This window comes from the organism of the source record quoted next, unplaced genomic scaffold, assembly GCF_019419815.1.
Source record: "Pyrus x bretschneideri cultivar Hongxiangsu unplaced genomic scaffold, Pyrus_bretschneideri_v1 Contig15, whole genome shotgun sequence".
NCBI lineage: Eukaryota > Viridiplantae > Streptophyta > Magnoliopsida > Rosales > Rosaceae > Pyrus > Pyrus x bretschneideri.
The window spans coordinates 6,947,762-6,964,145 of NW_025999446.1; the positions used below are offsets into that span (position 1 = coordinate 6,947,762).

The window sequence follows — 16,384 nt, forward strand, 5'->3', positions numbered from 1 at the left end:
ATCCCAACACACCAAAACCAACTGTAACAAATTACAGAGAAAAATATATAATAAAAAATTACCAAAAATTGAAGCTTTACTAAATTTCACACACAAATTCCCAATCAAAATTCCATAAATTAAACACCGAGACCCCAATTTCTAATTCCAGAAATTAACCACAAAAAAAAAAAAGAAGAAGAAAAAAAATAAGAAAAATGTCACTAATTAAAACCTGGCTGCTGTTCTAAAAGCTCCAAATCAGCAACTGGTGGATGCTAAATCCAGAGAGAAAGAAGAAACAAATCAGAATTCGTTTGAATTTTAATGATTGGGCTCTGGAATTGTTGGGAGAGAGACAGAGTGGACATCAATGGCGTCTGTCTCTGGCTGCAGAAGAAATTCCAAATGAAACGAAAATGAATCAAGACAATTTTCCGTTACCAGCATTATCACCGCCTACACAAAGCTAGTAATTTACAACTTTTCAGTTTCCTTTGTGGGACAGCAAGCAAGCTACACAACAAAGGAAGTATTTTATCTAAATACACGTTACACAAAAATGAAACTTCGAACTTTACATTAAACAGGGGCCAGGGTTGTGGAAATAACTTGCGCTTAACATGTTGTATGCTCCTTCTGCTCTTTATTACTCTCGTCGCATGATTAGAGAGATAGAGGTGTATACAACATGTGAGAAACAAGTTTCTATCAAAAAAAGCACAACAATAGTTGATGCTCGTCGCTGTTAGAGCTATGATTTAATCTTAGCTACTTACAGTTTATGCTTTACGAATTACAAGAGGATTGAGCCCCCTTGAGCTATCAAACTGGTATCATCCTACCGACAGTTCCAGGCAGCCAGGTTCAAGAGTCATGAATCATGATTCCTGTCTCCGCCTGTTGAGCAACGTCCATTCCCCGTCGCTGTAAAACTCTAACAAACTCATCTAAGCTTAAATTTCCATCTTGGTTAAAATCGAACAATTGGAATACAATATCCACTACATTATCAGTGAGAGATACACCGCATACCTGAAATTGTACGCATCATTCAATCAACAATATTACAATAAATAATTTGGATTTGATCTGTTGCTATGGAAATCAGAGAAATAAACAAAGATCAGCGTCTTACATGAGAAGCAGCACGTTGGAAATTTTCTCGTGTTAGCATGCCATTGGCTTTGCCATAGCTGAAAAGGGCCAAAGAAAAAGGCTGCAGTTTTTTACGAAGCTCAGCAAAGTTTTTGAACTCCTCAAATGTGATGCGCACATCTCTAAGATGTGGTTTATTGCTCAATTCCTCAACCCGATCAAGCAAATTGCTTAGATGACACATGTCGGCAGAAGCAACCATGGACAAAGCAAAGTCCTTTGCCAATATGGTTCCTCGCAATTTATAATCATAGTGGGAAAACTCCAACCTCACCATCTACAAAGGCATTTAAAAAGTCCGATACAGTGAAAATAAGAACAAGTTTCTAAGGGAAAATACATTCCAAGCATTCCGTAATCAAGCATGCATTGTGGTTTGACTGAATTGAAAATGATATTCAACTGTCTGCCTCTGCACTCCTCACTAAAAGTTTACTTTTTTTACCATAAAACGGGGTAGCATCATCAACCAAATGAGTACGACTATGAAGGCGAAGTAAGTTCCAAAAATCTCGTAGTGTTGTAATATAAGGTCAGGCCGAAGAATCAAACAAGAAACCCTAGACTGGAAGAATTCCATTTGTATTCTTCTAGATGTATTTTAGCCCTTACAAATATAATTTGAGTGCTCCTATTTAGTCCCCGTAGTTTACTCAGTAAGCCCCCCTTTCTTTTTGTAAGTTGTTTTACCCAAATTTGGATAACAAATGCACACCAGAAAACGTATATCAGGTCTGTCATGTCTGGAAGTATAATGCCAATTTTATGCAATAAGTACCATCTAGGAAAGTTCAACACAAATCAAATATTATAAAATTCAATGAAAAGGATCGGGGACTTACTTCATCCTGTAAATCTCTCAAAAATTTGACAAATTTATCAATTTCAAGGGAATCCTTCCCATCTTTACCGAAAAAGTACTCCAGAAGTCCTCCATCTTCTACAGAACCATTGACTTTTAGCCCAGTTCGAAGTCCATCCCTGTGGTAAGCTCCCTGTCTATTGCAGACTCGCATCAAAGCCATCACTTTCTTGAACTCTTCCTTGTCAATTTGTCTACGTATCGATATATAGAGTCGGATCAGATTCACAACCATAGTGGAAATAAGGAAGGACAATTAGGAAAATTAGCTTGAAATTTGTGCGAGTACTAACCCACTATCATCGAGGTCAAACATTTTAAAAGCGACAGAGAAACTTGATTCTGGGATGCTTAGTAGTGTTACAAAGAAAATATACCTGTGACAAAGATCATTGTTAGAGGGAGAAAAAAGATCCAACATTGTTTACCTCATAACCTGTAAAAGTAAACTCACTCTTTAAAAGAAATATGTCCATCATTGTTTACATCAAAAAGCATGAAAAATTCAGAAGGAGAACAGCGCAAATTGATGCGAGAATTATACGCACACAAATTAAACCCTCTTTTTGTCAACTGTAATATAAGTATAAGTAGGGATCGTTCTGGACCGGGGATTAGGAGGGATTGTTAATCACTTGGATTTGACTCAAAAACGTAAAAACGAGTTTAAAACATTATACTAACTCGAAGAATGCAAAACTAAAAGTAAGAAAGATTAAGACTAAGACTTAAACAAAATATGGGGGGGATTTAGGTTTGGACGAGATTAAACTAAAATGGATAGAGTGCAAAGAAAACAAATTGTAAATACGGATTTGATGGAAATGAATGGATGGGAAGCTAGCTAAGGGGTTCATCTCCACACATGTTATACTTGCATACAAAATGATTTCTAATTGTTTTTCAATAAACCATGAATTCTCAACGCCCTGGGTTAATTAGGTCCGCTTAAATTAACCGTCAAGTTTTCCTTAAGTTAATGAATTGGATGATTGCATACGACAACCCAAAGCATTCCTCACAAGTTCCTACATGAATTGCATTATAGAGATACAAGCAAGAATCATTAAGCATCATGAAAACTATAAGTATTGACGAGGCATTCGTTACTATGATTGCATGAAACTTATGCCAAGAATTTGTTTAACGCGATTGTTTATAAGCAACCTCCACTACTTATGAATATAAGTTCATAACTATTACGTGAAACTCACTTATATTCTAGCGTCATATTCATGCATGAAAATTAAGCGTGAACTCTCAATAAACATACATAAATAGGTTATCAATCAAATAGTTAAACAAATTGAATTCACAACTTATGAAACGTAATTAGAAGTACTCAAATCATATTGCAAGCATAAACATATATTTCGAATCACCCCCTAGCTAAGGGGGGTTTAGTTCCTCATACGTACAAAACAAAAAGAATTGAAATTAAACATTGAAATCAAAGAAACACCTAAACATTCCAACAACTCAAACTTAATTATATGAACGTTTAGGCCCTCTTATCTTCCTCTTCGTTGTAGCATAAGGTCTAAGGATATTGTTGGTGTGTTGAATGGATTGGGGAATTATCGAAATGGATGAGGAGTGGTGTTTGGATTATAAGGGAATGGGGACTCACGGCTAGGAAGAAGAATGGATGTGTTTGAGGGGTGTTGTGTTGTGAATGAGATGTGTTGAATGATGGGAATGCAAGGGTATTTATAGGAGGAGTGGAGGTGTATATGGCTGTTTGTTTAAGGTGTTTGTGTAGAGGAATGATGGAAAAACAGCTAGGACAACATGTGAAAGCTGGAAATGGCATGTGTTTGCATGTGTATGTGCTGGAATTGGGGTGTGTTTGCACGGCATTGAGTGTGGGATGAGTGATTTGTGGTGCAATGATGAAGAATGCATGTGGAATGGATGCAATGATGAAGGAATAATCTGGAAATGCAAGGTGGAAAGCTGGAAGTGTGAGTGAAGGCCACGGCAAGGGTGTTTTCTTGATGGTTTTGGGGTTGTGATGCATGTGAATGCATGTGAATGATAGCTAGGGTGTGTGATGATGAGTGTATGTGGAATAAAGAATGAATGGTGGCTGAATTGACGGATTAAAGGGATGTGGGGTGTAATGCATGTGACTTGTTTGTGGAATGTAGGATGGGATACACAGCACAAGGGTGATTGTTTTGGTAAATGGCTGAAATATGCATGTGATGAAGAGTGAATAAAGAAATGCATGTAGGGTTAGCTAGGTTGGCTTTGTTTGGGTGCATGTGTTGGCTCAATTATATTGTTGGGAAAACATGTGGATTAGGTGGTGTAATGATGAAGTGGGAGGTGGAAGAATGTGGTTGGAAAGTGGAATGATGAAGTGGGAGTGCACGACAACAACAAGGTTGCTGTTTTGTGGTGGGTTGATGAAAGAATAATGTCAAGGTGTGGGATTGTTAAAGGGGGAAGTGCATGTGCAAGGATGAAGAAATGATTATGGATGCATGTGATTGGTGGGAACAAAGAATGTATAAGGGGTACACGGCACAAAGGAGTTTTGTAAAGGGGAACATGGTGTGTGTAATTGCATGTGTGTGAATGTGGGTTAAAGTGATGCACGGCTAGGAAGTGTGAGTGAATGATGTGCATGTGTGTGAATGCATGTGGAATTAAGAAGAGTATGGAAGTGAATAAATCATAATAGGGCTAGTTTAAAGGGCTAGGGTTTAAGTACATAGAATAGGCCTAAAATAGGTTGGTTTGCATGGCATTTGAAGTCATACATTATAACCATAACCAAGCATATATCAAGAGTATATCAAACTTTTCTCCATGTTTATAACTCTTTTTAACAGTTATGCAATTAAAAACCGAATCCTCATCATTGTGTTGGAAGGTGACCTACGACACAAACACACAAAACGACTCAAAACACTCTTTTTAGGCTTTTCAAAACATGTTTTTTTTCAAATTTTTATGTGATTTTCGAATTTTTAAGTCAAAACACACTAAAACAGTTTAAAAACACTTAAAAAAACAGCAAGAAACAACATTTGAAGTTATGGTGGATAAAAACCTACGAATTTGCATCAAAACACTTTAGTAACTCCCCCACACTTAAATCAAACATTGTCCTCAATGTTTTAAGCTTAAAACCACACTAAACACAAGCAAACATATAAACAACAATTAAACATACTAAACATGGCAGAATGTATCTAACAAAGAAAAGAGTTTAGGAATGCAAATCTGGTTATGGAGTGTAAATTCCATCTTCTCCTTGGTGATTGCAGTGAGGCTTCATCTTGAGTTTTTCCACAGGCTACTCTTGAACTGAGCTGGAGATTCTTTTGGTTTCCTCCGATCGTTAATTTTCCTTTGTGCTACTCTTGAACTGGGCAGCAGGATTCTTTTGATCTCCTCCGAAGGTCTGAGCTTACTCCTTTATCTGTTTCTTTGTTTAATCTCTCCAATTCGTATTGAAGAGGGTTAGAGGATAGCTCAGCATATGCTTGTCTCCTCATGCTTCAATGTATCATTTTCCTTTGCCTTACTTGCTCCCCTTTACAGAAGTGGTCCCTTCTCTGGAAGTGTATCAACCGTTGAAGATGACTACTCGAGAGCAACGCTAGGTAAGCAACCAGGGAATAGAGTCCAGGTAGACTCTAAGTGCCGGCTGATTGCTTCTTTCACTTTGCCATGCAAGTAATATCAAGGACAAAGGAAAAGACAGGGAAAGAGCATGATATGAGATACCTTTGCTTTCGCCCTTGATGATATGAGATACCTTTGCTTTCGAAGAGGCAGCGAATGAATCAGCACATATATTTGTTGTGCTTGTCTCTACCTGCTTTGATCCACCGTTTCCTCTTGCCTCATCTGTACTGCAAGCATTTGGTATCTTCCTTGGGGGATCCATGGTTGAAAATGTGTTCTCAAGAGAAGAAGAAAACTGAGCATGTTTGAGAGGGTTGGTTGCATTTACATTCTCGGCCGAGAAGAAAAGTCATGCGCTTCTGGGTGTATGTCTTGCCATGAAAGTTGATGTATATAAGAATTGTAATGGCAAGTGTCAATGCGGATGCGGAAATTACCTCCACGCGTCTTCAGCTTTGTCAGAGAGCTTTTGACAAAATGGCACGCGTTTTTTGAAAAGCGGTGAGCTTTCGACAAAGTGGCACACGCTTTCTGAAAAGCCAGGAGCTTTCGGCTTTGTCTCCCACGCTTGTCGGCAAAAGTGTGCAGCTGATTTATTGCCTTCCACGCGTCTTCTGAAAAGCTGGGAGCTTTTGACAAAGTTACACACGCTTTCTGAAAAGCCGGGATTGCGTCTGAAGAGCTGGCGATCTTTACGACGGAAATTCCGGTTTTGAAGAGTGGTGTCTCTTCATTTCTGAATCGGTGAACGCCTCTCCTTTAATAGAGGTGATCGATCACCTCTAGCATGCACACTTGAAAATTGCCCAGAAATCGTCTCCGGCCCGTCGAGATTTTACTCCATCCAACCCTTCTCTTTTAACTTCTTGAAAAATGGCTAGCTCATCTAACCCGTCGAACATTTGCTTAGATTTGAGTCTAAGCAATGATCCTGCTGCGCCGCGTCAGGATAAGGTATGGTGCCCGTCTTTCTTATCTTCTCATGGCCCTCTTACAGATGAGGACTCTGTGATGACGGATGCAACAACAGCTACGATAGTAGCTCGGAACCTCCTCACTCCCAAAGATAGTCAGCTGCTTTCAGGACGGTCCGATGAGTTGGCCGTTCAAGAGTCCCTGGCTCTCAGTGTTCAGTGCGCTGGCTCTGTGTCCAACATGGGCCAACGCCTTCTTGTTCGCTCCCGTCAGGTTGAATCCTTGATGGCGGAGGTGGAGAGTCTTAAGCAGGAGATCAAACAGCTTAAGTACGAGAACCGAAGTTTGCATGTGCTTGCCAACAATTATTCAACAGGCATGAAGAGGAAGCTTGATGAGCTTGATGACCGTCAAAGGCTTGCGGCTTTCTTCCAGAGGCACCTTTTTCCTGGGTCATCCAGCGTTCCACCAAGGATTGGGGCCTTGAATGATCTATCTTCGGTGCCTCCCGTTCCTATGCCTCTTGCTCCGATGCCTTCTGCTCCGATGCCTCCTGCTCCGATGCCTCCTGCTCCGAGAGTGTTGCCACGTAGTGGGGCCTCACGTACACAACCCTTGTGAAGGCTCCATCTTTCTCTTTCTTTGTTAGATACAATTGTAATTTCTCGAAAAATCAATGAACAAGCTTTGTTTTATTCACTGTATTGGGTTGCCTCCCAAGTAGCGCTTTCTTTTACGTCTTGCAGCCCAAATTCATAATCTGCCCAAATTCAAGAGCAAAGTTAACTCTCCAACTCAACTATTGAAAACTCGAAGGAAGATTTTGAAATCCATAATGCTATCACTTTGGGAAATGCTATGGAGGTTGGAGCTGACCTAAAAATGTCCAAACATAGCCTAGAAGTGGATGAGAAGCTGCTAATTGAGGAAGAGGAAACACCTTTGCCGCAGGCACCTATTGCTCCTACGCCATCCAATTCAGGTAAGGTTGTTCCAAAGTTAATTATTTCTAACCCCGTTCCACTGAATGTCCCTATTCCTTGCAGGATCATGCAATCCAAGGAAGAAGAGGGTGAGAAAGGCATCTTCGAATCCTTTCCAGAGAATCAAGACCAAGATGTGACGGGGGAATATCAAGAATTCGTCAAAGAGGACATATTTGAAACCACAAAACCCAAAGAAGTTGAATTTGACGACATTGGACAAGTCATAACCATCACATGCAATCTGGCCAAGTCCAATATCCCTGAAACTTTCAAGGGAGTTGTGTTTGTCATGCAGTTCTTGTCGGAACACACAGGTAAGCCGCCTCCCCAAATTTCAATTTTGTTTTATACTGATATGCTGTTAATGATCCAGGCACCCACTCTAGAATTTAAACCATTACCGGATCATCTCAAGTATCACCCCCCATTCAAAGATAAATTACATGTCGTGGGTTCCAATTGAGCCTAAGAAGGCTTCGTCCGGCTGCAAGACGTAAAATAAAGCGCTACTTAGAAGGCAACCCAATACAGTGAATAAAACAAAGCTTGTTCATTGATTTTTCGAGAAATTACAATTGTATCTAACAAAGAAAGAGAAAGATGGAGCTTTCACAAGGGTTGTGTACGTGAGGCCCCACTACGTGGCAACACTCTCGGAGCAGGAGGCATCGGAGCAGGAGGCATCGGAGCAGAAGGCATCGGAGCAAGAGGCATAGGAGCGGGAGGCACCGAAGATAGATCATTCAAGGCCCCAATCCTTGGTGGAACGCTGGATGACCCAGGAAAAAGGTGCCTCTGGAAGAAAGCCGCAAGCCTTTGACGGTCATCAAGCTCATCAAGCTTCCTCTTCATGCCTGTTGAATAATTGTTGGCAAGCACATGCAAACTTCGGTTCTCGTACTTAAGCTGTTTGATCTCCTGCTTAAGACTCTCCACCTCCGCCATCAAAGATTCAACCTGACGGGAGCGAACAAGAAGGCGTTCGCCCATGTTGGACACAGAGTCAGCGCACTGAACACTGAGAGCCAGGGACTCTTGAACGGCCAACTCATCGGACCGTCCTGAAAGCAGCTGACTATCTTTGGGAGTGAGGAGGTTCCGAGCTACTATCATAGCCGTTGTTGCATCCGTCATCACAGAGTCCTCATCTGTAAGAGGGCCATGAGAAGATAAGAAAGATGGGCACCATACCTTATCCTGACGCAGCGCAACAGGATCATTGCTTAGACTCAAATCTAAGCAAATGTTCGATGGGTTAGATGAGCTAGCCATTTTTCAAGAAGTTAAAAGAGAAGGGTTGGATGGAGTGAAATCTCGACGGGCCGGAGACGATTTCTGGGCAATTTTCAAGTGTGCATGCTAGAGGTGATCGATCACCTCTATTAAAGGAGAGGCGTTCACCGATTCAGAAATGAAGAGACACCACTCTTCAAAACCAGAATTTCTGGTGTAAAGATTGCCAGCTCTTCAGACGCAATCCCGGCTTTTCAGAAAGCGTGTGTAACTTTGTCAAAACCTCCCAGCTTTTCAGAAGACGCGTGGAAGGCGAGAAATCAGCTGCACACTTTTGCCGACAAGCGTGGGAGACAAAGCCGAAAGCTCCCGACTTTTCAGAAAGTGTGTGCCACTTTGTCGAAAGCTCACCGCTTTTCAGAAAACGCGTGCCATTTTGTCAAAAGCTCTCTGACAAAGCTGAAGACGCGTGGAGGTAATTTCCGCATCCGCATTGCCACTTGCCATTACAATTCTTATATATATCAACATTCATGGCAAAGCATACACCCAGAAGCGCATGACTTTCCTTCTCGGCCAAGAATGTAAATGCAACCAACCCTCTCAAACATGCTCAGTTTTCTTCTTCTCTTGAGAACACATTTTCAACCATGGATGTATCCCCCAAGGAAGATACCAAATGCCTGCAGTACAGATGAGGCAAGAGGAAACGGTGGATCAAAGCAGGTAGAGACAAGCGCAACAAATATATGTGTTGATTCATTCGCTACCTCTTCGAAAGCAAAGGTATCTCATTTCATCAAAGGCGAAAGCAAAAGTATCTCATATCATGCTCTTTTCCTGTCTTTTCCTTTGTCCTTGATATTACTTGCATGGCAAAGTGAAAGAAGCAATCAGCCGGCACTTGGAGTCTACTTGGACTCTATTCCCTGGTTGCTTACCTAGCGTTGCTCTCGAGTAGTCATCTTCAATGGTTGATACACTTCCAGAGAAGGGACCACTTCTGCAAAGGGGAGCAAGTAAGGCAAAGGAAAATGATACATTGAAGCATGAGGAGACAAGCATATGCTGAGCTATCCTCTAACCCTCTTCAATACGAATTGGAGAGATTAAACAAAGAAACAGATAAAGGAGTAAGCTCAGACCTTCGGAGGAGATCAAAAGAATCCTGCTGCCTAGTTCAAGAGTAGCACAAAGGAAAATCAACGATCGGAGGAAACCAAAAGAATCTCCAGCTCAGTTCAAGAGTAGCCTGTGGAAAAACTGAAGATGAAGCATCACTGCAATCACCAAGGAGAAGATGGAATTTACACTCCATAACCAGATTTGCATCCCTAAACTCTTCTCTTTGTTAGATACATTCTGCCATGTTTAGTATGTTTAATTGTTGTTTATATGTTTGCTTGTGTTTAGTGTGGTTTTAAGCTTAAAACATTGAGGACAATGTTTGATTTAAGTGTGGGGGAGTTACTTAAGTGTTTTGATGCAAATTCGTAGGGTTTTATCCATCATAATTTCAAATGTTGTTTCTTGCTGTTTTTTTTAAGTGTTTTTAAACTGTTTTAGTGTGTTTTGACTTAAAAATTCGAAAATCACATAAAAATTTGAAAAAAATTATGTTTTGAAAAGCCTAAAAAGAGTGTTTTGAGTCGTTTTGTGTGTTTGTGTCGTAGGTCACCTTCCAACACAATGATGAGGATTCGGTTTTTAATTGCATGACTGTTAAAAAGAGTTATAAACATGGAGAAAAGTTTGATATACTCTTGGTATATGCTTGGTTATAGTTATAATGTATGACTTCAAATGCAATCATAAAAGAAAAATTGGGTTTTGTAACATGCTTGAAGGAGGGAACTCAAATAAACGCTACAACCCTGTGAGACTCGAGCCATTACCTTCTTTGGAGAGTATAATCTGTGATTTCTTGTTTTCTAAAATCGTTGCATGATTTCATTATTCTTTGCTTGGTTACTACTTATAAGGCGTTTCATCATATAGTTCTAAATGCTAGAACTCATGTCCATTTCATTCAAAGCATGTTATTGATTTGCATAACACATATTCAAGAAGAAGTTGTGTAGTGACCACCACCATAGCCAAATAGCCTTACTTCCCATATTTCGTATATGTTGTAAGTTTTAACCCCGTTAAACCTTGTTTAGCCTTTATTCTTTGTCTACCCACATTTTCCTCACCTAGCCTAGTTTAGGACAATTCCCACCCTTATTCTTAAAAGATAGTGAGCATGACTTAATTGAATTCCTTTTAACTTACATTATGAAAGAAAATGAGTGTGAGGGAAGGAATGCTTGTTCTTAAGTATGTTTTGAGACAGAAAAGAAAAGAAAAATAAAAAAGAAAAGAGAGAAAGAAAGAAAAAAGAGTTTGAAAAAATGAAAGAATGAGTGATTGAAGAAAAGGTTCAAAACACCAATTCTGGCCCTAAATTGTCTAAATTCTCCCTTTTTGTTTAAAAGTTGAGTTTTCATTCAAAAGTGAATTATAAGTTGATTCAAGTGTTTTGTTCACTATTTCTTTAAGAACCTTTGTTTTCCATATCCCTTCTTTGTTATCCACACGCTCCAAGCCCCATTACAACCCGTGACTTCAATCTTGAGTGTTATGTGTTTCAATTTGTGGAGTTTGAACTTGGTATGAGCATATGGTGTCACTGGTTCTCGCGTCTAAGTAGTAGAATTCCATTGATGAGATCATATCTAAACATGCTTATTAACTCCAGAAATTGCTTTCTTTGTTATACATATATGTGAGTGTTCGTTTTCATGTTTACATTAATCTTCTCACATATGACTAGATTAGGGTGTGTAGTTAGAAAATCTGAGTGAAAATCGAGTGCATATCTTGTAAGGAATTGAGCAAATTCTCTAAGGCATGTTACTACATTCAAAACATGGTTTTAAATACTTAATTGTGAAATAGTACGTGGTGACTATGATTAAGAATGTACTTAAGTGTGAAGATGACTAAAATCTGTGGGAATGATGATTTTTAACATGTCATGTGCATTGAAAATCCCTAAGATGGTTGTTGGAAGGTTTAGGTTGTGTTTTACGTGTTTAGTGCCGTTTTATTTATTTGTTTTTATTCTGTTTTGCTCGAGGACTAGCAAAAGATAAGTATGAGGGAGTTTGATAGGAGCATATTCATGCGACTTAAATGGCTTGTTCTCGTGTATTTACGTTATGTTTCTCTAGTTATTTTAGTCCTTTATGCTTTTTTGTGTGTTTTCAGGTTCTAAGGGCTTAGGGAGCAAGAAAGTGCATTTTGAGGCTATTTGGGGCACTTTTGGGCATGGATTGGATAGCTTAATCATGGAGCAAAGATGATGGACGAAATTGAAGCCTTGTATGCTCTTTGGGGACATAAAACAAAGGGCCTAGCCCAATCAAACAAATCCTTTGAGCCATGGAAAACCTCTAGCCCAATCAAACATTCTATGTCATGCAAACCAACCTATTTTAGGCACATTCTATGTACTTAAACCCTAACCCTTTAAACTAGCCCTATTATGATTTATTCACTTCCATACTCTTCTTAATTCCACATGCATTCACACACATGCACATCATTCACTCACACTTCCTAGCCGTGCATCACTTTAACCCACATTCACACACATGCAATTACACACACCATGTTCCCCTTTACAAAACTCCTTTGTGTCGTGTACCCCTTATACATTCTTTGTTCCCACCAATCACATGCATCCATAATCATTTCTTCATCCTTGCACATGCACTTCCTCCTTTAACAATCCCACACCTTGACATTATTCTTTCATCAACCCACCACAAAACAGCAACCTTGTTGTTGCCGTGCACTCCCACTTCATCATTCCACTTTCCAACCACATTCTTCCACCTCCCACTTCATCATTACACCACCTAATCCACATGTTTTCCCAACAATATAATTGAGCCAACACATGCACCCAAACAAAGCCAACCTAGCTAACCCTACATGCATTTCTTTATTCACTCTTCATCACATGCATATTTCAGCCATTTACCAAAACAATCACCCTTGTGCCGTGTATCCCATCCTACATTCCACAAACAAGTCACATGCATTACACCCCACATCCCTTTAATCCTTCAATTCAGCCACCATTCATTCTTTATTCCACATACACTCATCATCACACACCCTAGCTATCATTCACATGCATTCACATGCATCACAACCCCAAAACCATCAAGAAAACACCCTTGCCATGGCCTTCACTCACACTTCCAGCTTTCCACCTTGCATTTCCAGATTATTCCTTCATCATTGCATCCATTCCACATGCATTCTTCATCATTGCACCAGAAATCACTCATCCCACACTCAATGCCGTGCAAACACACCCCAATTCCAGCACATACACATGCAAACACATGCCATTTCCAGCTTTCGCATGTTGTCCTAGCTGTTTTTCCATCATTCCTCTACACAAACACCTTAAACAAACAGCCATATACACCTCCACTCCTATAAATACCCTTGCATTCCCATCATTCAACACATCTCATTCACAACACAACACCCCTCAAACACATCCATTCTTCTTCCTAGCCGTGAGTCCCCATTCCCTTATAATCCAAACACCACTCCTCATCCATTTCGATAATTCCCCAATCCATTCAACACACCAACAATATCCTTAGACCTTATGCTACAACGAAGAGGAAGATAAGAGGGCCTAAACGTTCATACAATTCAAGTTTGAGTTGTTGGAATGTTTAGGTGTTTCTTTGATTTCAATGTTTAATTTCAATTCTCTTTGTTTTGTACGTATGAGGAACTAAACCCCCCTTAGCTAGGGGGTGATTCGAAATATATGTTTATGCTTGCAATATGATTTGAGTACTTCTAATTACGTTTCATAAGTTGTGAATTCAATTTGTTTAACTATTTGATTGATAACCTATTTATGTATGTTTATTGAGAGTTCACGCTTAATTTTCATGCATGAATATGACGCTAGAATATAAGTGAGTTTCACGTAATAGTTATGAACTTATATTCACAAGTAGTGGAGGTTGCTTATAAACAATCGCGTTAAACAAATTCTTGGCATAAGTTTCATGCAATCATAGTAACGAATGCCTCGTCAACACTTATAGTTTTCATGATGCTTAATGATTCTTGCTTGTATCTCTATAATGCAATTCATGTAGGAACTTGTGAGGAATGCTTTGGGTTGTCGTATGCAATCATTCAATTCATTAACTTAAGGAAAACTTGACAGTTAATTTAAGCGGACCTAATTAACCCGGGGTGTTGAGAATTCATGGTTTATTGAAAAGCAATTAGATTTGTTTTATATGCAAGTATAACATGTGTGGAGATGAACCCCTTAGCTAGCCATCTCATCCATTCAATTCCATCACGTTCATCTTTATAATCTGTTTTTATTTCCAAGTTTCCATTTTAGTTTACTTTCGTCCAAATCCAATCCCCCTTTATTTTGTTTAGTCTTAGTCTTAATCTTTCTTATTTTTAGTTTTGCATTCTTCGAATTTAGTATAGTGTTTTATTTTGTTTTTACGTTTTTGAGTCAAAATCCAAGTGATTAACAATCCCTCCTAATCCCCGGTCCAGAACGATCTCTACTTATACTTATACTACAATTGTCAAAAAGAGGGTTTAATTTGTGCGCATATAAAACTCGCATCACAAATCACCAGGATTCCTTTCCCCTCTCAAATATCCATCTCTAACAAGGTTGGACTCAGATGGAGGGAAGACGGGAACAATTGCCCTCATAAGATCTCCCGGTCTCATAAGTAACTCTCCATCTGGCATACTAGAAGACGCAAAGTACTCAAAAACCTTCAAGTAATACAACAAAGGTCATCCGTCAACAGGAAATTATATCATGAGATAATTCTCCTTAAGAAAAGTTTAACTCGAGTTTTCAAGCACATTATTGTTCCAAGGAGAAAGATAATAGTTTTGGAAAAACAAAGAGACGGAGAGATGCTACAACACAAGGATACAACTAAACGTGATAATTCCTATGGTTGTCAGTATCCCCGAGCCATGACATTTACGCCATCCAACATTATCAACTAAGCTTACATTTTTTTTTTTTCACCTTCCTCACGAAACTCCTTCAATACTATCACTTATTTTCTAGGCTTACTTAAATTACTGTGCAATGGTAAGTCGCCATTTACTACAATGGTGAAAAGGTGTTGAGCCATTGATTTTGTTACAAATCTATATTTTGACAAAAACCAAAACAAAAAACACTTACTGTGCAATGATAAAAATTCCAAATTAGGCTTATATAAAAAATGAACTAACAGATAATCAGTAATTAATTATGTTGTAATACCAAATTAATACTGAGTACCTTCTCCGGCGGACTCCGCAACCTTATGCGTTTCTCATAGTTGAAGAAAATCTTTCTCCTATAAGCATCTGCAATAAGCCAATTTACAAATTACAGGGGTGTATTCAATTGCGAATTTTAGAGATTTTCATGGATTTTCACAAAGTTTAATTGATTTGTGGAGATTTCATAGAAACTTTTGATTCAATTCCCTCAAAATCTCACGGGAAGAGGTAAGATTTGTGGATACTTAAAATACACTACAAAATCTCGCTAATTCCCTCTAATTCCTCAACTTTTTCAAATTCTTTAAAAGCAATTTCTAATTGAATACACTTAGAATGTTATAAACTTGTTTAAAATTCTAATTAAATACACCCGAATTCATACAGCTCTGAAATTCCTAATTGAATACCCTAAATTCATTAAAAGAATTATCAAAAGATAAATAACAAAATTGAAATGTTCGAAATAATCAGAAGCCACTCCACTTACCTCCGAAGATGAACCCAGGGGCACCTTCGGGCAACGACAACTTCCGAAACAATGACCGCGACGGCCGATCCTCAACCGCCAATCCCGACTCCGCCGTTGACCAGTCAGCGAACGACGACGTTTTGAAGAAATCGGAATCGGGGGAGGACCAGTAGAGAAGCCCTACTCCCGAGCCCACCGCGAAGCCGGAGATCCATTTGAGGAACGAGCCATCGAAGGGGGTTTGGGGAGGGTGTGACTCGACGTTCGAGGCGCCGATCAGAGAGAGCGGCGACGGCGACGACGGTTGTGTTGAAGCGGAAAGGTGGCGGATTGGGAGGCGTTGGTGGATGAACGATGTGGGTCGAGTTAGGGAAGGTAAGCGGGACATGGGAAATTTTGCGCGAAATTTTGTGCAGAGAGAGGGAGGACGGAGACGACGACGTTGTGAAAGTTAGCTGGAGAAGGAAATGATGATAAGGGGATCTAAGCCGTTGGATTTTTTAGATTAAAATCGGGGGCGGGAAAGTATGGGCCTGATAAGGCCCAAATTTGATTGACCTTGCTTTTTTATTTTTTGGTGAATAGCCCAAATATTTTACAAGACTTGGGCTCGAGATAAAGCCAATTCAACTTCTTTTAAATTTTTGGTTATTTTTGGATGAAATTTTTACTTTGCTTCCCAACTTAAGAAAAAAAAAAGTTGGTGAAGTTTTGTGAAAAAATTCGTGGACTAGAGCACCTATAATTTGAGGTCATGAAAATTAAACTAGGAGTAAAATTTATGGACTA

At 39.4% G+C, this 16,384-nt stretch overlaps 1 protein-coding gene across 1 annotated transcript; it reads right to left on the minus strand.

The window, feature by feature from the left end:
* Window positions 1-538: 538 nt before the first annotated feature.
* Window positions 539-16,064, minus strand: LOC103952461 (calcium uptake protein, mitochondrial). The gene is made up of 8 exons (XM_009364044.3): window positions 15,614-16,064; window positions 15,140-15,207; window positions 14,461-14,613; window positions 2,454-2,524; window positions 2,293-2,376; window positions 1,980-2,193; window positions 1,118-1,414; window positions 539-1,014 (listed from the first exon to the last, which is right to left on the minus strand). Exons 1-8 carry the CDS (start codon window positions 15,981-15,983, stop codon window positions 847-849), a joined length of 1,425 nt encoding a protein of 474 aa, XP_009362319.2. The 5' UTR covers window positions 15,984-16,064; the 3' UTR covers window positions 539-846.
* Window positions 16,065-16,384: the final 320 nt, after the last annotated feature.